The sequence below is a fragment of the Brachyistius frenatus genome, unplaced genomic scaffold (genome assembly GCF_029030835.1).
Source record: "Brachyistius frenatus isolate BFR_SWC_R1_liver_20210118 unplaced genomic scaffold, ASM2903083v1 Contig_23, whole genome shotgun sequence".
NCBI lineage: Eukaryota > Metazoa > Chordata > Actinopteri > Embiotocidae > Brachyistius > Brachyistius frenatus.
In genome coordinates, this window is record NW_027210622.1 from 2,667,613 (window position 1) to 2,691,041 (window position 23,429).

A 23,429-nucleotide genomic window follows, 5' to 3' on the forward strand; every position below is an offset into this window, starting at 1 on the left:
GAATGCCTCCCACAATGGCGTTCATGAGTAAATGCAGATAAAGCGATGTAGTACCTGTGACCTGTGCAACTGATCGCCTTTCCTTGTGTCATCTTCCTCTGCACGGCCCCTCCCTTTCTGTCATTCTGTCTCCCAGAGCCCGGCGGTCCCTCCTTCACCATTGGTAAGGCCATCTGGCTGCTCTGGGGTCTAGTTTTCAACAACTCTGTCCCCGTGCAGAATCCTAAAGGTACCACCAGTAAGATCATGGTGTCAGTGTGGGCCTTCTTCGCTGTCATCTTCTTGGCCTCCTACACTGCCAACCTAGCTGCCTTCATGATCCAGGAGGAGTATGTGGACCAGGTGTCGGGCCTGTCAGACAAAAAGGTGTGACTGCAAGGCAGTGTAATGGGTTGTGGGGTGGAGGAGCAGGTGTGTGAATGGATGTTATGTGGGATGATGTGAAAGCGAGTCTGAGGGAGAGTTCATAATTGACTGGATGCAACAAATGTTTTTTCAGCTTGATATGGCGGATTGGCTGATCAAAAATGTTCATGGTTTTGGTAGTTGGCACATTTCAAATATATATAAACCTTTTTAGCTACTTTGACCTCTCTGCCCTCTCAATAGAAACATGAGGTTTTAAACAGACCCTGAATAATACTTTTTTTTTTAAATTTTATCCCAATATATTAGGTGGTAAAAAAATGTTTTTGAGATTCTTTACATCTATATACTCTAAACACAAATGTTTTGCGAGGATCCCTCAAATGTGGTTATCAAACACTTAAAAGACGTGACAAAGATGTAAAGGAATCACAATATTTTATAGTTTATTGTCCACACTGACGTCAGTGCACTTTACTGGGGGTAATTACTAATTAATAATAATTATGGATAATTACAAAACAAACAAAGAAAACACACACACACACACACAAATAGAACAATTTGTAATTCATGCCAAGCCTCTTTTACTGCATTATTTTCTGCAAAAAAGTTTTCATATTGCACAACGTATACAAAGATATATATAGATATATCTGTCAGGCTTTAGTTTTCAGGATAACAGGAGTTTCCTGTTCAATCAGCTTGTTGAAGTATATTTTGATAATAAACATACTAAAGATCAGCCTTGCACCCATTTGTAATGCTGTTTGTTTATTTTCCTCCTCAATCAATTGGGTCATTTTGGACAGAAACAATTAATTGATTATTCACTTTACTGAAAACAGAAAATGAATCTCTTGCTGTATGAATTATTGATTATTCATTAAAAGTAATTTTTCAAGCAAACATTTCAAAATGCAAAATGCACCTGGTTCCAGCTTCTTATTTTTATGTCTTTCTTATGTGATCATATTTTTGAATTTTCTTTATTTTAACCTTCCTGCTGTACTCTGGTCTTTCGTTGTATTAAAAAGGCTGTGAAAACGGGTCACGAAAGACCCGAGCGCAGCAGGAAGGTTAAACAATCAGTTAATTGAGTAAATAAATGGATCAATACGATAGTTGCTTCCCCTAATTTTTTCAACTCTTTTGTTCCTCTGGTCTGCGTGGTGGACCTTTATCTTGAACTTGACCTTGTGTCAACTACATGTTTGTCTAAATGCCTCCTGAGATTCTCCCCTGTCTGTTGAGCATAACTCGCTTCCTAAAGCACAACCTCCTGCTTGACAGTGCATAAAAGGCTATTTAATGTGGCCCAGTTCCTCTTCCATGCTAACGAGCACTTCTCTGTTGGTTTCTCCATCTGCTTTCTTTTCCCACCACAGTTCCAGAAGCCTAACGAATTCTCGCCGCCATTCCGGTTTGGCACGGTGCCCAATGGGAGTACAGAACGCAACATCCGCAACAACTACCGGGACATGCATGCCTACATGACCAGCTTCCACCAGAAGAATGTAGATGAAGCCTTGTACAGTCTGAAGGCTGGGTGAGGAGGAGAGACACAGAGGGGGATGGAGGGAGGGTGTGTGTGTGTGGAGGGGGTGGGGGGGAAGGAAAGATGGAGTTGAAAGGGATTCATCAGGGAGAAAAGAGACAGTGTTAATGGAGCTGTGAGGTCCTGCACTGATGCAACTCAGAGAAAAGATGATGAAGGAATAAGGCGAGAGAGACAGAGGAAGAGGGAGCATTCTGGGCAATGTGGGTGGGCAACCAGCAGAGCTGCGAATCTGCCTGCTACCGGCACCCAGAATAGCAGCGAAGCCTGTGGTTGCTCTACAAGCTAGCTAAATTTACTCGTCTTTCTGTCTCCCTGTCTCCAAACGTTTCCATCAACCACTGCTGAAGACATAAGAGAGCAAAGTGGTGGTGTGCCTCTGATGTTTGCTGAGAGTTGAATGACCATAGCAGCCGGGAGAGCCCTGAGGCAGCTCTGATGGTAGTTTGTCACCAAGCTGGAGACTGTCATATCAATTTATCTGTCAGCTCACTCAGGATTTTAATGGATAGAATGCAATACAGGATTTTCTGTGGAAAATTGTTTGACTGAGATGGTATGCTGCCCAGATCCTGAATCACCTTGTCACATAATCAGTTTAGTAATTCGATCTAAACAATCCACACGCTCGAAGACTCAGTGTTGATGTTGGAAACAGGAGTTTAACAAAATAGAAATCAATACAAGTTACTTGTTTCCGACATGTCTTCACATCAGGATGCAGTTGCTTAGGTATCATGGAGAGGTTTAGGTTTTAACTGCATGAAACATGACAATACCTAAACTATCTCCATGACAACAAGATCTATATAAAATAAAAGAAACTTAGAATAAAAATAAATAGAGTAGTTTGTTATTGCATCCAAAATGACCCCATACCTGGTTTCCTGTACTTCATTTTTAGCATTTTGTTTGATGAAGGTGAACTATCTCTGTGCTATAATAAAACCCTGAGAAATTCTTGCCATTAAATCAAAAAGTAAAGTGTGCACAGCATGCACTCTACGCTTTACTAAAATTCCCTCAATACAATGTTTTACCTGGTAACACTTTATATTTCCTAGTAAGTTTCCTTGAAGTAGCTTTGCAATTTGTTGTTTATTATAGCTACAGTAGAGAAAGAGCTTAATTGGTGCACTGGTGTTCAGTTGCTGTGCAGCAGGTCAAAATGTAGAATGCAGTTTCTTATATTTAATGAACAGTGACTTTATATTGACTGTGGTTTAAATTAAATGGTTACTTCAGGAAATCAACAAATATTAACACTAACTAATTAAACTGACAAAAGTAACTGCAGTTACAAAGAAACCAGGAGCTGTCTTTTGTGAAATGTAAAATTGAGCAAAGTTACATGTCAACGAGCATTCAGATTATGGTGATTCATAAGCGTTCTAAAATCTCAGTTTGTTACAAACTCAAGTGGGAATAATGAATCAGTGAAGGGATTTTGGACGCTGTCGCTACACAGTTATCATTTATGGAAAAATTGGCTCTGTAACCTAATTAAAAAAAAGTTTGACACATTTTCCTTCAATGGTGCTCCACAGTAAATTGGATGCCTTCATCTATGATGCTGCGGTGTTGAACTACATGGCCGGCAGAGATGAAGGCTGTAAGTTGGTCACCATCGGGAGTGGCAAAGTGTTCGCCACCACTGGCTACGGCATCGCAATCCAGAAGGAGTCAGGCTGGAAACGAGCCGTGGATCTGGCTATCTTAATGCTGTTTGGAGATGGTGAGTTGTTGGGGATTATACTTGTGCTCATACATGTTTATAATGTAGAAGCAGAATATATATGCTAGTATCTAAATAAGAACGGTTTTGAACTCAATAATGGGTTGGATAAGTGTTGTTTTACTATCACAAATAGTATTATAGTATACTTTTTAAAGATAATGATGTGTTACCTTTGTAATGAAATAATCTTACAATGAGCATCCTGTAACCATGAGTCTGTCATATGAGAAGAATAATGTTATGTTGTGATAGCCATATTACAGATGCACCAAATGGGTCCAATATTTCTTAAGAAACTGCTGCTGAAGCCTTCATTAGTGCAGCAATCATTCATGTTGAGATCACCAAATGAAGTCATCCAAGCAATAAGGTTGGAATCATCGACTCTCAAGAAGCTGTGACTCAGAAGGTGGCCGGTGACAACCCAAGACCCTGCTGGTGTAAAACCAGCAGTCAGCGAGGCTATCGAGCTACAGGATGAGGCCTCATGAGCCAGACTTGCACAGTGTAGTCCCTAATCAACAGTGAAGCACCAGCAGGCCTGAGAGGCTGCAGCTACTGTGGTTGCAGAAGTGGAAGCTCGAATGTGGGGAAAGTTTGTTTATTTGGTAGCTAAGGAGTTTCTGGCAGCACACCGTAAAGGCTGTTTTGGCAGAGAAGGGAAATATTGACCTTAACTGAAGGTAGGTAGAAGGAACTCTGTGGATGAGATTAGTCTTGAAATGCTGAAGCCTCTGGATCTTGTTGGCCTGGTGTGATTGACATACTGTATTTCTACAGTGTCACATGGATTTCAGGGAACAGGCCTTATGGAGAGGAAGACTGGTGATGTGGAAAAATAACTTTAACAGGAAAACCTTGAATATATTTTTATTTGTTCAGACCTACTCTATACTGTAGCACCTCAGCAAGGAGGAAGTCATTTACATTTTTGAGTGACATAAAATGAGAGTGTTTGTGATTATGATGTTTGTCAATTTGTTTTGACTCTTGGTTCACAATTTATTGGACCTGTTTGATATATTTAAGTGAAATCTCTGAGTGTCTAGGCTGGTGTGCAGTTCAGAAGCTGCTCTCTGTGAGAACTGGAATTCACTTTAGAAGACACAGACATAAAGCATATAAAGTTCAGTCTACATTTTTGAAAAGCGTGCATGCATTTTTTAAACATTTTACCACTTTCACTGGCTGATAAGAGATGTGCAGGGAGTACAGGAGTCGGCTACCGTGAGTACTTGTAAACAGCACGTTTGTCTTTATATAAATTATTGCTTTAGCATCAGTTCATATGCCAGACTATGCCATGTGAATATTTATACATGGAGGAGGGTGAATCTGAGGTCTGTGTCCCATTTGTGTACTGCAACTGAAAAATAACAGTGATGACAGTGTGTGAAATGACATACTGTGTGCACCGCAGAGCACAGAGCTCTTAGTTCGTAGGTTGCATTTTGTTTTGGGCCCCAGCTGTTGTTGTGTGTTTTGGGCAGCGACCAAACGAAGCCAGCAGGGTGTCTGGCATCACTGAGAGAATGACCTGTGCACTGATCCACGAGGGCCTCTGTGTCGAGCTGCTGCCTCTTCATGATGACAGGACTGGGCCAGTTGAGGTGGTTTGGCCACATGGTACGGATGCAAACGTTGCACCTCTTTATGAGTAGGGTGTGGCTGCAAACTACCAGCAGGAGTCCTTGATGGCAAATCACTCATTCACACTGTCAGAGGTTACTTTGAAACATTAAACGTCAGGCTCGCCACTTTGATGCTGTTTTTATTTGAGGAACAGGCACATGCACCTGCTCTGTATGCTATAAAGACATATATGTTTACGTTCTGTAGCCAGCACTACATCATATACTAACACTAAAACACACAAGCTGCCTGTTTTGTTATTAATGTCAGCTGTGAAGAGGGCCTAACGCGAAATTAGTTCTCCCACTCAGTTTAAACAGATCTGTCTGCTCAGACAATGCAGCCCCCTGTCAGATTCATGAATACAATTTCTCTTTTATGACCTGAACTAGCTCTTCTAAAACTAAGTACAGTCAAACTTTCTGCCTTTTTCATGCTTTGAGCAGCCATTAAAGACACCCCATCAGCTGGGGTTTTTCTTCCAGCCACGAATACTACAATCTATATTTTCTTTATATGAATAAGCCCAGTTAGGTACAAAAGGTAAAGGGGGGCTTTAGGCGTAGCCGAAGCACCCCAAGAAAATGCTGGACTATAGCTGGATGGATATCATGTATCATATACACTCCGGTCCCGTTCTAAAACTGATGAAAACTTTACTGCTTTACTGTTTCTTTATTCACTCTTCTTCAGTTCATTCTAAGGTAATTAAAACACAGCAAAGTTTTGTTTCAGATGATTTTATACCTACGAAAACAAAATTATGAATATTATATTCCATTTATGCCATTTTATCCCCCTAAATCCTAATCAGGTGGCCAAATATGAAAATCACTTGTGCCTTGGGGGGGGGGGGCAATTAATGACTAGAAATACTTCTCACAATATGATATGTAATTATATGATATATAATATCAAAGAGATTTTGAACCTTGTTGTTAGTTGAGCTCACATGAGTTTCTCTTCAGCGGGTGCAGAGCAGGTGTGATCTTGTTGCAGTCAATCCTCAGCATGTACTGTTGCTAATCCACACACACACACACACACACACACACACACACACACACACACACACACACACACACACACACACACACACACACACACACACACACACACACACACACACACACACACACACAAAGCATTTCGCTGATCCTGCCAGTCCCCATCCTATCCTGTCTCCAAGGTTACCCAAAGATGGTCTACAAATCAAGATGATCACTCCTATTTTCTTACAGATTTATACCTTAGTTTTGTTTATGATATCACACATATGCCAGGCAGCCTCCTGCCGGTCATAGAAAAATCAAAAAGGTCCTTATCTGGCTGCTTATTGAAAGAGCTTGTCCTACACACTATGGTGTGTAGGACAGGCTCTTTACATGTGTCACCATGCTTTGTTTAGGCATGACTTTTACATTTTGAGTCTCAGGAAAAGCGACGTATAAAAGAAACTAGTGTTCCTGATGTGAATCTTTGCCTTTGGAGAGTACACCTACAGTAGCACTCCACCTCCAGAGAGAGTGTGTCCTCCACGCTGCGCACTACCTGTCAGATCATATACTACACAGCACGCTGACAAACACACACACACACACACACACACACACACACACACACACACACACACACACACACATACACTCAGATGGTGGCCTTCAAGGTGCTATCACTTTCCATTCTGGTGTCTGTGATGGATAAAGAGGTCAGTACAGAGAGAACATTCACCTTGGATCAGATCTGTAGCAGTCAGGTTGACTCAAACCTCGACGTACACTGTGACAAACCTCCTGAGTGATGTTAATTAACGTGACAATCTGTGCATGTACTGTATGTGGGCATGTACATGGGCTATGTTTGTGACATGTGACTGTGTGCATGCCTGAGTGTGTGTTTCCCAAAATTCAGACATGTCTGCTCAAATTTGCCCATTGGAAGTGAAGTCATATTGTCCTGTCAGCTGTGTCCATGAAGCCAACACATCAGACATTACCTCTCATTACTTCATGCAGAGTATTTGGCTGTCAGCACACATACGTTAGTCCCAGTCAAGAGATCAGACTCAGCGATGTTTCTCATATCTGTCGCATACTGTGGAAGTCAAGATATGAACATGATGTTACACTGTATGTGCTGTATGTTATAATGAAGGTGGAGGAGGAGGAGAAGAGGCATGGGAAAGATGATGAATATGAATGGAGGGAGGATAATTTTAGATTCTGCTTATTGATCTAACTATTGGTTAATTTCCATTTGCTTCACATCACTGAGTCTAAAACATGCACATACTGTACTGTAGATTTAATAGCAGTGAGCGTTCACTCAGGAGAGCTTGTGTCTTGGCCTAACTGTATGTCTTTGTCACTGCAGACTGTTGAGAAGATTCATTTGTGTCACACCTGAACGTCTGCCAGAAGCTGAACACTCTGGAACAGATTTTAAACATGGACTGCATATAAAAATGAACGTAGCCTCTAAAAGTAAAAAGTGAAGCCAATACAGAAATGCTTGAAAAAGTAATACTACTGAAGGCCACCAGGGGCTGGCTCCACAAAACCTCTGGCTACAATACACTCCCATTCACAAAGTGTCAACTTCTGTCATGAAATACCCAGTCAGTAAAGTCATTATGATGTTATTTGCTAAATTCAGTCCTTCTGATCAGTGTACTGTTTGTCCTTCTGAAAATAATTATATTATTAATTAGACATTAGACCTCAAAGAGTTGTATGTTGGGGGCGTGTCTGTTTTGATTGACAGGCCTGGGGCCCCCCCCCCCCCCCCCCCCCCCCCCCCCCCCCCCCCCCCCCCCCCCCCCCCCCCCCCCCCCCCCCCCCCCCCCCCCCCCCCCCCCCCCCCCCCCCCCCCCCCCCCCCCCCCCCCCCCCCCCCCCCCCCCCCCCCCCCCCCCCCCCCCCCCCCCCCCCCCCCCCCCCCCCCCCCCCCCCCCCCCCCCCCCCCCCCCCCCCCCCCCCCCCCCCCCCCCCCCCCCCCCCCCCCCCCCCCCCCCCCCCCCCCCCCCCCCCCCCCCCCCCCCCCCCCCCCCCCCCCCCCCCCCCCCCCCCCCCCCCCCCCCCCCCCCCCCCCCCCCCCCCCCCCCCCCCCCCCCCCCCCCCCCCCCCCAGTTTGCTGGTATAGGTGAGTGTGCATCGTGTCCTCAGGTGTTCAGTCAGATTAATCACCCGCTTCTCCCCAGCTTCTCCAAATATGGTCACTTGTGGCTCTAAAAACACCAAGATGGGGAAGGCTAAAGTGCCAGACTGGAAGTGTGAGGCTCTCCGCTTGTCTCTGTTTGTCGTTCCCTCTGTTTTTCCCGATCACCGTTTCCTGTCTTCTCCCCTGTTTGTTTTTGTCTGCCATGTGTTCTATGTTTTGGTATGTCTGGAGGGTGTGGATTCATTCCACTGCCCGCCTCCCACTACTGCACCTCTTTCAGCTGGCACAGCTGGTTCTCATGCCATTTGCTTGTTTTGCCATTCCGGTTCTGACCCCCTGTATGTCTCCTGCCTGCCACAGTCCTACCTGTGTGCCAGTGTGTCTGCTACTCTGTGGTACGTACCTGCCGTCCAGTGTTGATCCACGGAGATCGCCTGCACGAAGAAGTCATCCTGTGTCGTTCCACAGAGATCACCAGTTGACATGTCTTGGCAATCCTGTCCACAGGAAGCCACACAGTCGACCCTGCCCGCTGTCCTGTGTCGGTCCACAGGAAACCACACAGTCAACCCGGCCTGCTGTCCTGCATCGGTCCACGGAAATCACCAGGTATCCAGCCCCCTGCTCAGCGTCGGTCCTCAGAGACCACCTGTCTTCCCTCAAGCCAGCTTGGACTCGCCTGTCTCGGCCTCTGAGAATTTCAGGGACACCCTCACCTGCCTACACGGGTCTCCTTGACTTTCTCCCTTTACAGACTAGTTCGAGTACTAGTTCGAGGAGGATCCTCCCTGAGTCGGGGGCAGGTACTCGAACTGTTGATATGTTATGGCGTTACAATCATTTCCAAAGGGAGACTATATGATAAAAGTAAGAATAATATTTTTACTTTTTGCTTCCTGACCCCTGACATCCAACTCTCCCGGATTATGGCCGGATTGGGACGAGGATGCTCAAATGGGGGTTTACCTGCACAGTCTTCCAGACAATATCACGGATGAACTCGTGGTTCGGGATGAACTGGAGTCCCTGGATGAACTGATTTTCCTCACTATGGGGTTGGATAATCGGCTACGAGAGCGTCGGATGGAGAGGAACTACAGGTCCCAAACTCCAGCTCACCAGACTGTCTCCACCTCCCACCTTCAGTTTCTGGTTCCACCTCGACAAAGAAGCCCTGTTTTTCCTCTCTCCTGCCCCGGCCTCTCCATCCACCTCAACTGAGGAGCCCATGCAGCTTGGACGGGCTCGTCTCTCCCGTGAGGAGAGAGAGCGATGCCTCCGTTCGGGCGATTGTTTCTACTGCGGAGACCCTGGACACCTCATCTAGTCATGTCCTGTTTGGCCAAAAGGGGGAGCTCACCAGTAAATGTGGGGATACTGGCGAGTGATTCACAAGGACTACCCCACCCCCAATCTCGCCTGCTCCTTCCGGCCACATTATGTTTGTCATCAGGTCCAATGCTCCTGCAATGTTCCAGGCCCTGGTTAACGACGTCCTCCGCAACTTCCTCAACCTCTTCATCTTTGTCTATCTTGACAATATCCTGATATCCTCATCTGGCCTCCAGGAACACTACTACCACGTCTGTCAAGTTTTACAACGCCTCCTGGAGAACCAACTGTTCGTAAAGGTGGAGAAGTGCAAATTCCACATTTCGTCTGTTCAGTTCCTGGGGTTTATCATCGAGAGGAGTCAGGTCAGAACAGACCCAGAGAAGGTCAAGGCAGTGACCAAGTCGCCAATACTCTCAACCTGTTAACAGCTCCAGCAGTTTTTTGGGTTCGCCAACTTTTACCGTAGATTCATCCGGGACTATAGTAAGACGGCTGCCCCCCCATCACCAGACTTACCTCCTCAAAGATAGCTTTCACATGGACTCCAGAAGCTGACCAGACGTTCCGTTCCCTAAAGGAATGGTCCGCTTCAGCACCCATCAGCACCCATCCTCATCCAACCCAACGACAGCTTTCAGTTCATTGTGGAGGTGAACGCCTCGGACACGGGAGTGTGGGCGGTACTGTCTCAACACTCTAGTTCGGACTCTAAGCTTCGTCCCTGCGCTTTCTTCTCTCGCCAACTGTCTCCAGCTGAGAGGAACTATGATGTGGGAAACCAAGAGTCGGTGCACCCTTTCGATGTCTCGATAGACCACAAGAACCTGGAATACATTCACACAGCCAAACACCTCAACTCCCGCCAAACCCGTTGGGCGTTATTTTTCTCCAGTTTCAGTTACACCATCACCTACTGCCCCCATCATAAGAACACTGAACCTGATGCTTTCTCCCGTCAGTTTGCTCCAGACGACAAAGACTTGGTGCTTGATACAATACTCCCGCCTTCCTGTGTGCTAGGGGCCCTCACCTGGGAGATGGAATCCGCTGTACGGGACCCCCAGTCGGACCCCGGAGGTGGACCTCTTATCCACCTGTTTGTGCCTCCCCCCGTCCGCTCTCTGGTGGTGCTGTGGGCCCATGACTCCGGGATGTCCTGCCACCCAGGTATCCGACGCACCATCACCTGGCTCCGTCAGACCTTTTAGTGGCCATCCCCGTTGTGGAGGTCATCAACCCCGTAGCCATCAAGCTCAAGCTCCCCGACTCTATGAGAATCCACCCAGTGTTCCATGTATCCCTCCTGAAGCCCATAACCTCCAGTCCTCTGAGCCCTCTGGCCGAAACTCCTCCTCCCCCCCGGCTCATTGATGGCGGCCCCGCATATACTGTACGTTGCCTCTTGGATGTCCACTGCTGGGGCCGTGATTTCCAATACCAGGTGGACTGGGAGGGTTATGGCCTGGAGGGGAGTTGTTGGGTTCCCCGCTCTTGGATTCTGGATCCCGACTTGTACCGTGAGTTTCACCACCAGAACCCTGACAAGCCTGCTGGTTCGCATGAAAGCTCCCGTTGGGACGGGGGTACTGTTAGGATCTCCGCCTGTCCCTTTTTGTCGATACCTCTGTTTTCCCTGATAACCCTTTTCCTCATGTTTCCTGCCTTCTCACCTGTTTGTTTTTGTCTGTCATGTGTTCTATGTTTTGGTCTGTGTGTTTAGGGTGTGGATTCATTCCACTGTCCACCTCCAGTCACCTCCCACTACTACACCTCTTTCAGCTGGCACAGCTGGTTCTCATTCCAGTAATCACCACACAGCAGTATATGAACCCCGGCCCTCCACCTGCATACCTGCATCAGTCCGTTCGATCATCTCACCTGGTACCACATTGCAGTTCAGTAAGTCTGTTTGCTTGTTCTGCAATTCCGGTTTTGACACCCCGTCTGTCTCCTGCCTGCCGCAGTCCTACTTGTGTGCCAGTGTTCCTGTTACCCTATGGTACGTACCTGCCATCCAGTGTCGATCCACGGAGATCACCTACACGAAGAAGCCATCCTGTGTCATTCCACGGAGATCACCAGTTGATGTGTCTTGGCAATCCCATGTCGGGAAAAAGACGATTATTGGCTATTTCTGTGTTTATGCACGTTCAGTTTTTCCCCCCCCTGTTTTAGAAAATAAAACTTCCTGTTTTCAAGTTACGTGCTGTGTGTTTGCGTTTTGGTCCGTTTACCAACACCACCACATAACAGGAGGCTTTAAAACGCCTCCACAAACCAATGGGTGACGTCACAGTGGGTTGCCACTTGGTTTTAAAGGGAAACAATCAATTTCCATTCCTGGTATGAAGATGTTAAATGAGATGTTTGGACTTCCATTGGAATGAAAGGGTAAATATGTAAATATTTCTTTCACCACTTTGATCATCGAAGATTCCTTGCTTGTTACAATACTGCTCTTTTTCAATACGTAACGAATCACATTTTTGACGTGTCATATGCTACCATACAACTTCGTGGTGATGGGATGGCTGGATTATAGCCAAACATTTTCTAACTTTACAGTTCTGTTTGTGTATATAAATAAGATGTAATGGTTAGTTGGAGCTTTAGCAGTGCTGTTAGAAAGATTTGTGGACAGAGCCAAGCTTCTTGTTTCCCCCTGCTTCCTGTTCTTGATTACCCTACTTTCCTCCTGGCTTCAACCTTGTGATTGATACGGACAGCGTATTTAACCAAAAGAGCGTATTTAAAAAATGTTAAACTATTTCTTTCATGAACAAAATTAATCCTATTATGTTACATTTCCCCTTGCTCATTGGTTAGAAATGTTTCGGTCCATGAACTGCCTTTCCATTCGATACTCATCAACATGATGATCATCTTAAGTCTTCTACATACAGTAACTCCTCTTCTTCCACTGAGGTTCATTTAGGCAAGAAAGTTTTGGTGAAAAGTAGTAAACAGCTCTGTGACACAAACATCCATACACGAAACGGTGTTATGCAAGCAAATGCAAAGTATATAACCCCTGATCTCACAGACACAAAAAAAGACCATCAAACAAATCTCACTGGACATCTCTCCCTTCACTGTTCCCCCCAGGGATGACAAACTGAGGGGAACACCTTTGAGGGCGGAAATGCTTGTCACATGACCACACACACTTCCTCTCTGAGGATTGTCAAGTCCCAGCAGGCAGTTGTGTTTATTTCCCACCACAAGGAAGGGTTTTCCTTGCGTAAGCAATCTTTAATGAGGATGATCCTCTGGGGGGCGTTCAGTCAAATTAATGCGGTATGATGTTTGTAGCACGTAGTTGAGACCTGAGCTGTTTTTGGCATCAACGCCCCCCCTAAAAAAAGAAAGAAAGTGCCCTATTTTCTTTGCTCTCACAATTACATGTTCAGACACCTTCAGGCAAACATCCTGGTGTTCAGGTCACACCAGGCCAACTCATTGATACCTGTGTGAATGTGTCTCCAGGTGAGATGGAGGAGTTGGAGGCCCTATGGCTGACGGGCATCTGTCACAACGAGAAGAACGAGGTGATGAGCAGTCAGCTGGACGTGGACAACATGGCTGGGGTCTTCTACATGCTCGGGGCCGCCATGGTTCTGTCACTCATCACCTTCATCTGTGAACATTTATTCTACTGGCAGCTGCGCTTCTGCTTCATGGGCGTGTGCTCCGGAAAGCCCGGAGTCACCTTCTCCATTAGCAGAGTGAGTGTGCTCTTATTTTATTTTAGGCCTGACCTCAGCCCTCCTGACAGAAAGATCACAGGAGCGGCTGTTTTAAAACCACTGGCCATGGTTGAGGTGTATTGAGTCAGTCAGGGGGTCTCGATGACTCACCTCACTTACCTGTGGCTTTTTTTTTTCACTCAGTTGTTGAACACCAAAACACAAGGCAAGAGCATCCTGTGCTATACAGAAAAATCAATTTATTTAATTTGCATAATCTTACCTTTTGAGAAGCAGGTTGTTGCTGCATGCAAATTGTCTTATTATTTGCCTGAAAAAAGGACACGAGTGTTTATGTTTGGTCTAGGGTATGAAGGTGTTTCCAAGTGTAATGTAATTTGGTTAACACCCACTCAAACCGACCTGAAAGACCTTAAATGAGACAAATGGCCATGAGTACTTGTTAAAAGCACTGTTTTCAATGCTTGTTGAATTGGCAGCAATCTGCCTCTGTCTTAGATTTTTTTTTTTTTTAATATATATATTTACACACTGTAAAAAAAACCAGCTTCTTTTGTGACAACTTTAAAATTCCATATAGGTTTGAAAATTGTGATTTTATTGAATTACATCCATTTCAAGTGCAGACATATTTGAGGTGTCTCGTATAATTAAAAAGTGGTTATGCAGCCAGAGATCTTTTATACATGTCTGGTTAAAGAGTGCAGTTACAGTGTGAGAAAGAAAAAAAATTGTTAAAATAGAGATACATTCATAAAAACTGCAGTTCATATACAGTTTATAGAAAAGTATTCCACAGATGGACAAGTGAGACTGCAAAGGGATAAAAAGATACAGAGGGAGAACAAGCGAGAGTCATGATAATGAATAGCAGAACAAAGGAAGAGAAAAATGAAGAGACACAGTGGTGTGCCGTTAACCTCTGTTCTATTACCTTCCACAGCAGCCATAGTAGCAATAGATGTAAAGAGATAAAGACAGACAATCCCATTGGAGTAGCTGCCGCTCACCAAAGCACTCGGAAATGGAGATAAAACAGACACAAAGGAAGAATGGAGAGCAAAGAGGGTTGAATTTTCACATTCATGAATGTAGCTCAGCAATGGGGAAAGTGCCTAAGAGTCAGACAGAAACTGTTTCTGACAAGTTGACGCCTTTGAGGAATGTTGGCCCGCGCGCTGGCTGGTGGGTAGTGTGTCCTCAACCTTTCAGATTTGGCTGTCGCCTTGAACACAGATTCCCTGAGCCCCCATTTGAACACGCTTGTTTGACTCCACTTGCAAAAGGCTTCCCCCTCGCATGTAAATTCGGCTTCTACCAACCAATCAAAAAAACCACACAGACGCACACTGATGGATGATGACACTTTAAGTACATGTTAGTTAATGCTTGTGTCTCTGATGTCTGCGGCAAGTCAGAGAAACCTTTACAAAGTGATTCATCTTCTTGTGTTTTTATGAAAGGAAGCAAGTAAAACACTAGATGTAGAAAGGCAGCGGCAGCGGTGTCAGCTGAATTTAAATGACATTGATTAAACCTATTGATTGGTGTTCAAAACCATGAGCTCACTGCTCTGTCCCCTCTCACTCAGTTATTTGTGTCTGAGCAGCAGCTGTGAGGGTCCGTACTGTTCCCCGGAGAAAAGTCATTTATGAACTCAGAACCTATTACTGTTTAATAGTGTGTAAACATGAGGGGGGTCGTAGAGAACATGGCAATGCATTAACCTCTCTGCCTGTCTCTGCCTCTCTCTCTCTCTGTGTCTGTCTGTCTGGCTGTTATGTGTCTGGTGTTTGACTCCGTCTCTACAACATTGAATCCCCTCTGGCTCTCGACTCCTCACTACAACCACACATTTTACTGTTGTACTCTCACTCGGGTTTCATACTTTATCACGCTCACTCTTGTTCCTTCTTCCTCCCATGGCCTGTCTCACACTCTCTTTCTCTCTCTACCTCCCTTTTTCTTCTAATTTCACACTCCAGGGTATCTACAGCTGCATCCATGGGGTACAAATCGAGGAAAACAAGTCGACCATAGACTCGCCCTCGTCCACCATGAAGAAGAACATGAACAACACCCACTCCAACATCCTACGGTTGCTCCGCACTGCCAAGGACATGACTGCCGTCCCGGGCATTAACGGCTCTCCACACGCCGCCCTGGAGTACAGTCACAGTGGCCGTGAGTCGGCTGTCTATGACATCCAGGGGCACCGGCGCAGTCTGGTTGGTCACCCTGCAGACTGCAAATCTGCCCCGCCCTACCTCCCAGAGGACAACATGTTCAGTGACTACATCAACGAAGTGGAGAGGACTTTTGGCAACTTGCCCCTGAAGGACAGCAACCTGTACCAGGACCATTACCTGCACCACCACCCGGCCTCGGCTCTGGGTATGTCCGGCCCCCCGCCTAATAGGCCACGTAGCTTGGGCAGCGCTAGCTCGTTGGAGGGGGGCATGTTCGATTGCGACAGTTTAGGGGGAGGAGTAGCTCCCATCTTCACCACCCAGCCCCGCCCCTCCATGACTCACAGGAATACCAGTAAATTTGACCTGATCGCCGGCCACACCCCTGCGGATTCCAACCAGGGTGGGTTCAAGGGAAGCAATGTGTACGGCAGGTTTTCTTTCAAAGGAGGCGCATCCAGCACGGGGCTCATCGGGGGGCACGACAGGTACTGTGGTGGGGGTGGGGGAGGTTCGGGGGGTGACGATGGGAACATTCGCTCTGATGTGTCGGATATCTCCACGCACACTGTCACCTATGGCAACCTGGAGGGCAACACCAAGCGGCGTAAGCAGTACAGGGACAGCCTGAAAAAGAGGCCGGCCTCTGCCAAGTGCAGACGGGAGCAGGACCAGATAGAGCTGAGCGGCTTGAGGAGGAGACCCCACCACCACACCGTCCACCACCACTTCCCCCACGGGCCCCAGGCTCACCGCACGGTCTCACCTTCCGTGGAGCGGAAGAGGGGAGGAGGAGGGGGTAATTCTTCACCTTACTTATTCCGCAAAGAAAAAGAGAACCTGAGGGATTTCTATGCGGAGCAGTTCCGCTCCAAGGAGGGCAAGACCAAGTGGGAGCAAGAGGGTGGAAGTGGAGGAAGTGGTGTGGGCGGTGGTAGCGGTGGTGGCATCTGTAAAAGCTTAGTTCCTGTGGAAGACTTCCTCAAAGGTAAAGGAAAGAAAGCAGACTGTAAAGGAGGGCTTGGCACAGTGTCAGCAGGGCAGCAGGCCCACACCTGCTGGGAGAAGGGGGTTTCTGGGTTAGGAGGTGGGGGCATAGCAGGGGGTGACTGGGAGTGTCGTAACTGCCACAGTGTGTGTCACCACAGTGGAGGCGTAGGAGGAGGCGGCACATGCCCAACTAGCGGAGTTGGGGGGAGCGGCAGTCGCCCCAGCTCCGCTACATGCAAACGCTGCGACTCCTGTAAGATGCAGCCGAGCAACCTCTACAACATCAGCGAGGATAATAACATGTTGTTCTCTGGAGGGAAGAGCAGCATAGGACCCAGCCAAACACAAACTCAGGCACAGCGCAGGAAGCTAGGACCAGGTGGGAGGGTGTTACGGAGGCAACACTCATACGACACCTTTGTGGACCTGCAGAGGGAGGGCGCAGGCCGCAAGGGAGGGGTTGGCGGCGGCGTTGGGGGGCAGATTCTCCAGCCCCGAAGTGTGAGCCTGAAAGACAAAGACCGCTCCATGGAGGGCCCCAGCCCGTATGCTCATATGTTTGAAAGGTATTCAGCTGACAGAGAGTCTCCCATGTTTGGAGGAATAGGCGGCGATAGGGCGAAAGGTGGCTCCTCTTTCAGTTTGTTCCGTGGAGGCGAAGGTGGGTTGCATCGGAGGTCGGTGGGGGAGAGAGACCTGAGGGACAGAGATAGAGCTATGATGGGAGGTGGGGGCTGTGGTGGTGGTGGTGGTGGTGGTAGCAGCAGAGGGGCCGGGACTTACTCCTTGTCTAAATCTCTCTACCCAGATAAGGTGAACCAGAACCCCTTCATCCCAACCTTCGGCGATGACCAGTGTCTTTTACACGGTGCCACACCGTACTACGTCAAAAAGCCACAGCCGCAGCAACAGCAGCAGCAGCAGCAACTTCTCAACAACAGCCGAGGAGGAGGGGACTTCCGCAGCTCCATGGGAGTGACTTCCTATTTGCCCGCATCCGCCACAGCTGGGGTGATGTCCAATGTGGCCCCCAGGTTCCCCAAAGACCTGTGTCTGAGCGGGATGGGAGGGCCCATGGGGAACCACCAGGGGGGAAACAAGCTACTGCCTGTGGGCAGGGACACCTTAGCTTTGGGGCAGGGACAGAGACCCTTCAACGGTGCCAGCAATGGACACGTTTATGAAAAGCTCTCCAGCATTGAATCAGACGTCTGAGAGCGAAGACGGGGTAGACAGACAGACAGACAGAGAGAAGATGAAGTGGGTGAAGAAATGAGGGGAAGAGGAGAAACTTGAAACAGCACAGGCTGATGACCTCTCTGCGTGAAGAGAATGAGGAGAAACGATGATGGGTGTGTTGCTCTCACTGCACTAAATGGAAAGAATTTGGACAATGCACAGAGGCCACTGCCGGCTAAGCTGTGGTGAAGTCCGGCGGGGGACAAGTTTTTAATGAGAAGAAAGGTTTCTGGTGCTGCTCTGACGCTCAGAGGAAGATCTGAAGGGAGGGAGGGAGGGAGGGAAGGAGGGAGGGACAAAAGGGAGGGAGGAAGGGAGGGAGGGGAAAAACTTAAATAAAATCTCCAGTCTCTGCTCTCTTCACATGTTCATTGTCTTTCCCTCCCTCCTGCAGCTCCTCAACAGCAAAACAAACATTTTGTTTAGCAACGGAAATACAATCATGAATGAGAAATCAACACTTCTGTTGAAGTCACAGGGTAAACTAATAATAATTGTATTGATAATGTTAATAATATTATTGACTATTATTCCAGTGTTTAATGATGATTGGTTTGGATTGTTTTTCGATTTTATTTATTTAAATAGTTCATGTTACATATTTGTATGATGTTAATTATTTCTTAGCTTACCAATATTACAGGACACTGGTAGACCAGGTGTCGGTACAGATCTTTTTTTCGGTTCCTGTAATTTGGACTCTTCTTTGCTATTAATTCTTCATATTAGATTTTTTTTTTTTTACTTTCTTACTTTTGATTGCTGTAAAAGTGTACGTGAAAGGCATGACTCTCTGAGTACATTGTATGTACTTATGACTTTGCAAAGGTATTTTTTCAGCTGCAGAAGCAACATCATAATACTGATTTGCCGTTTTCCTCTCGTTCTGTTCTGCTCGGCCGAACCAAATGGTTCTCACATTTTGAGCTGGATGTGCCTTAAAGGACTAATCCTAATTTTCTGCCTATCTTCTGTTGATAGACAGATCCACCTGCGAACAATTTGTCAATTGATTTGAGAGTGAAAATACAAGTGAACAAGTGATATGAGGGAAGAGTTTTTAAGCATTTAACTGATACTATAAGCCAAACACAGAAATGGCGGCATTACAGGAAGCATATATTTCAACATTGATCCTCAACCACTGTGGCAGCATTGTAAGGGTTAGAATATAGACGTTTCTTCTTGCTATATTAACTCCACAGTTAATCTAAGTACAAGTCAATTTCCTTAAAATCACATCTCAAGAAGCTCTACAAGCTTTATCACTCCTCACCTACTCATAAGAGATAACCCAGAAGCCAACTTTCCATTAAATACATGCATTTAATGTTCGCTTTTTGCTGTCATGGCGGTTCATTGGGTCTGGCTTAATTGGCCGTGACAGTTTAGCTGTTCAGGACTGGGCCATAATGGACTCAAGAGAGAGGCCTCTGTCGCTGGGATGAGCAGTTCATTTTTGCATGATTACTGTTACAAGCCTGGCCTGCTGTTTTAGAGGATCTCATTTGAGTGATGTGAGGATTATAAAAGGTTTATGTTGTATCGGGCAGGTTTAAAGGACCATGGCCAGTTCATAAATTTAACTATAACAGTCCCAAAACAATTGAAAAGTGTTTCTGGCTCAGACAACAGCTCCAAACACATACTGAATCACACCCTGCTGAGATTTAAAGGAGTAGTTTGATACTTCGATAAGAACACTGATAACACTTTTAATGACTATACGATCAATATGAAGCTATTGGTTAGCTTAGCTGAGCATCAAGACTGAAAACAAGGGGAGACAGCTGCCCTGCTAGAAATGATGCAATGTTCAAGGAATGTTTCAATGCAGAGTTTTGATTTTCTTCCCAAATTGTTCTTCTTAAAGGTAGGATAACCTTCTCTAAAACCATTATAAGACTGTTATTTTCAAAACATTTGCAAAATGTTTATAAAGCATGCTATTCTTCACGAAAATAACATCATTTTTGGAATAATAATAAACATTAATAAGAACATTTTAAGAATTAGGGTAAATATTCTGACAATGTTCTGGAAAACATTTTAAGACTGGCAACAAAATATTATTATAATGTTTTTAGAGAATGTTATCCTGCCTTTAAGACCAACATTCTGGGAACAAACAAAAACATTTCACTAAAAACATTACTGGAACATTGCATAATTTTCTCAGAACGTTTTTAACAAACAACAACAGAAAATTGTAGCTGTGTGTGAAGATAACAAAATTCACCCAGCAGCACCTTTAAAGCTCACCAATAAAGATATTTTATCTTATTTATTCAATTTGTTGTTGTATGTTATCGTTTATTTGATTAATTTGCACAAAATCTATGTTTAAGAGAGTTTGTAAGCTGTTGCCATGCAAACAATCACGCTCAAAATAGTCAGGTACACAATTTGTCTTTTTTAGACTGTTGTTTTCTTGATATTTAACAAACAATAAAGTATGAATAGGAGATGTTAGTGGGTTTCAAAGGTGCTGGTAGATGGATTTTATTACTGTTGGACAGCACCAGGCAGGATGTCTCTAGTTAAATTAAGCTATCTGGCTAAAGCTTCATACTTAACAAACTAAATATTGATCTTCCCATCTGTTTCCTAAATTGTCAGCCTATTCCTTTAAGTTATAGTCTCACAGAGGACCTGGACATACAGTAAATCTATTCCTCATCAGCTTTCCTACCCATCATTGCTCAGACACATTGTTCACAAAACACAACATAAGGAATAATTTCTCTCTGTACTGTAACCTTGATTTCTTCCTCCACCGGGGCCATAGACTGCTTCACATGCTGAGATTTTGATAAAGGAAAGAATCCCTCCCCACAAGTCAACGACCCTGTGTGGATTGTGTCGACTGCAGAATTTTTGTGGGGAGAAAGAATATAGAGGCGAAAGTGTCCTAAAAGCAGGTTTTGTATAATAAAAACAGAAGCATTGCCTTTCTTATTGATGGACTTGTAGGTATTTTTGCTCAAAATGTGGCTAATGAATCCACAAAGTCAGACATGCAGGTCATCTCTGCTTTAACACATCATCCAGATGAAAACTGAGTTGTGTTTTGTTAAATTTACAGCTCTTTCTACTGTTACAATATTATCATTCACTATTTAAGACAACTAGTCTCCATTTTCAGTCACTTGTAATCACTTAAACTTGACTTTTGCCAAACCAAATTTGAATATATAAGCACAATCTGACTGAATGGATCTAATATTTAGTTTGTTGTACATCCCAGTCGAAACCTCAGAAGACTTTCCTTCTCTGGGTTGACAAGTCAGTATGTATGATACTAGGGGGTCTCTAGTGTTTGTAAGGACTTGCATGTATACACTTTTTCTTTATTTCTGTTTTTTAAATCTTAACTTTAGCCCAAAAAAATGGTGTGTATTTGAACAATATTTGGGATTTTATCACTTTCACTGGTACTGATGATCCATGTAGTACTGTAGGTGTGCGTGCGTGTGTTTGCTTGTTTGTGCAAGAGGAGACACCAATCTAAGAGTACAAATTTTGGTTATACTTAGATAAATATGACAAACTGATCAACTGATTTAAAATTTTCACTGGGATGGAAAAGTTTTTTTTATTGTTGATCTTATACAAAGATCAGTTTTCTTTATAGTTTGTGTAGATGCTTTTCAATGAGGCTGAGGTCTTAGTTTACACATTCATTGTCACTGAAGAAGCCTTTTTTTTTATTTCAACTACTTTTCCTGTTTTTTTTCCTCTAAATAGATCTTGGTACATTTCATTATTTCTGTTATTGTATGTGCCTGAATACATACGCTTGATTACCTCTGTGTGTGCTCATATGGAAGAGAGACAGAGTGTGTGTGTGTGAGATAACTGTTTACTGTACATGTACTATAAAACTGTATGTAAATACTTTACCTCACGCTCATGGACTTTTGATAAAAATACATAGAATACATCTATTTGGGATAAATCTTTGATTCGCAGGTTCCCCCGCGCAAAATTGCTTTTGTAATGACTTCAGGCCAGGATATGTGCAATCATTTATTATTACACACAGATAGTGCACACATTTAATGAGTCAAACTTTGTCTTTTTATTTAGTTTTTGGTCCAAGACCAGTTAGAAAGGATGTTTTTCACAAAGGAAATATTGTAAAGCACCATCATTAATTGGTACCCTGAAAGCACAATGGATTATCTGTTGCTTTTTTCTACAGAAGTAATCTCTTTTTCTTTTCCCCTCTCTCTGGTTGAATTTTCTGTTTTTGTCTTTCGCTGCAGAATATCGAACGACTGCATCCCTGAGCTGTACAGATTGTGAAAAATGTACATATGACAAAACTCTAGTTCACCCTTGCATTTTTTTGTATGGAGAGAAATTACTTGTGTGAAGAGAGTATTTCAGATTTGAGTGAATATTTAGTAATATTGAAAATGAGATTAAACACAGTCAATGTGAAAATCAGTGCTGAGAAATATTATTCTTCTGTCTCTTTGGAATAAAAGTGTTGAGTATTAATAAAAAATAAGAAATCTCAGCTGGTTTGTATTTTAATTTTTCTGACTTATTTACCCAGCCTGCAGGTTGGTATCAAGCAACAAGAAGTCTTTCATGTTTGTCCTTGTTATATTTGACATTCAATTACACTGTTGTACCAGCTCATATTCTTATAGTATGTCCTGTACTGCATCTTATTTTTGTTCCTTTTTGTCTTGTAATAAGCAGGACTCATCATTTCAGATTGAACCATGTTGGACAAGAGTTTTTATAGATCAAAGAGGAAAAAAATGAAGATGCTCGAGCAAGACAGAGGAGTAAAAAAAAGTAATGAGAGACGTATTGAAGGGAAAGGAGAAGTGATGCAAACTGAACCGAGCAGCAGAGATCAAACCCCCCCCCCAAAAAAAAAAAAAAAAAAAAAAAAACCCTCACTCCCCCTCACTCCTCAGACTCTCTCTCTGCACTGGTAAAGCCTTGTCCAGCAACAGGAGTTATTTAAAGATAGCAGCAGGGTTTGAAAATGTACCGATGCCTTGCGTACAGATTCGGTGGGAGAATTTTGAACAGCTGCAGTCCTGGATGCTGACACAGAGCAAGGTGAGGCAGTAGAAATAATCTTTTTAATCAGTTTTCTCTCCTTTTTCTTATAAAAGAAAATATCAACCATTTATTCTGCATGCTTGTTTAGTCCCTACACCAACCCAACAACCTCAGGATGCATTGCAACATATATAACTACTTCTTGACAATTAACTGTTACCTAGCAACTGGCTCTTTTTCCAGAGATGGGGAGGGAGGAGGGGTATATAGAAGGAGAGACATGGAGAGAGATTTATACAGTATTCCCACAGCATCTTAACTGGATTGGATGCAACAATGCATTGACAATACAGTACCAAAATGGAAAGTACAGCCTGAGCTTAACGCCCACACATGGCAGTGGAGGGGAAAGCGAAATGGAAGGAGAGATGAGAGGAGGGAGAGGGGTGTGGTTGTTTGATGTACAGATTACAGTCTGAAAAAAAGAAG

At 44.7% G+C, this 23,429-nt stretch overlaps 1 protein-coding gene across 9 annotated transcripts in view; it reads left to right on the top strand.

The window, feature by feature from the left end:
* grin2bb (glutamate receptor, ionotropic, N-methyl D-aspartate 2B, genome duplicate b) overlaps positions 1 to 18,179 on the top strand; it is a 98,486-nt gene extending 80,307 nt beyond the window's left edge. For 7 of the 9 annotated variants that reach the window (XM_069697336.1, XM_069697338.1, XM_069697333.1 and 4 more), the window contains 5 exons: positions 137 to 366; positions 1,755 to 1,915; positions 3,472 to 3,659; positions 13,274 to 13,512; positions 15,480 to 18,179. In XM_069697336.1, coding sequence (XP_069553437.1) covers positions 137 to 366; positions 1,755 to 1,915; positions 3,472 to 3,659; positions 13,274 to 13,512; positions 15,480 to 17,888 — 3,227 coding nt within the window. In that variant the 3' untranslated portion in view covers positions 17,889 to 18,179. The remainder of the gene's footprint in view (positions 1 to 136; positions 367 to 1,754; positions 1,916 to 3,471; positions 3,660 to 13,273; positions 13,513 to 15,479) is intronic. The other 2 variants (XM_069697340.1, XM_069697341.1) reach the window with 2 other exon arrangements.
* Positions 18,180 to 23,429: the final 5,250 nt, after the last annotated feature.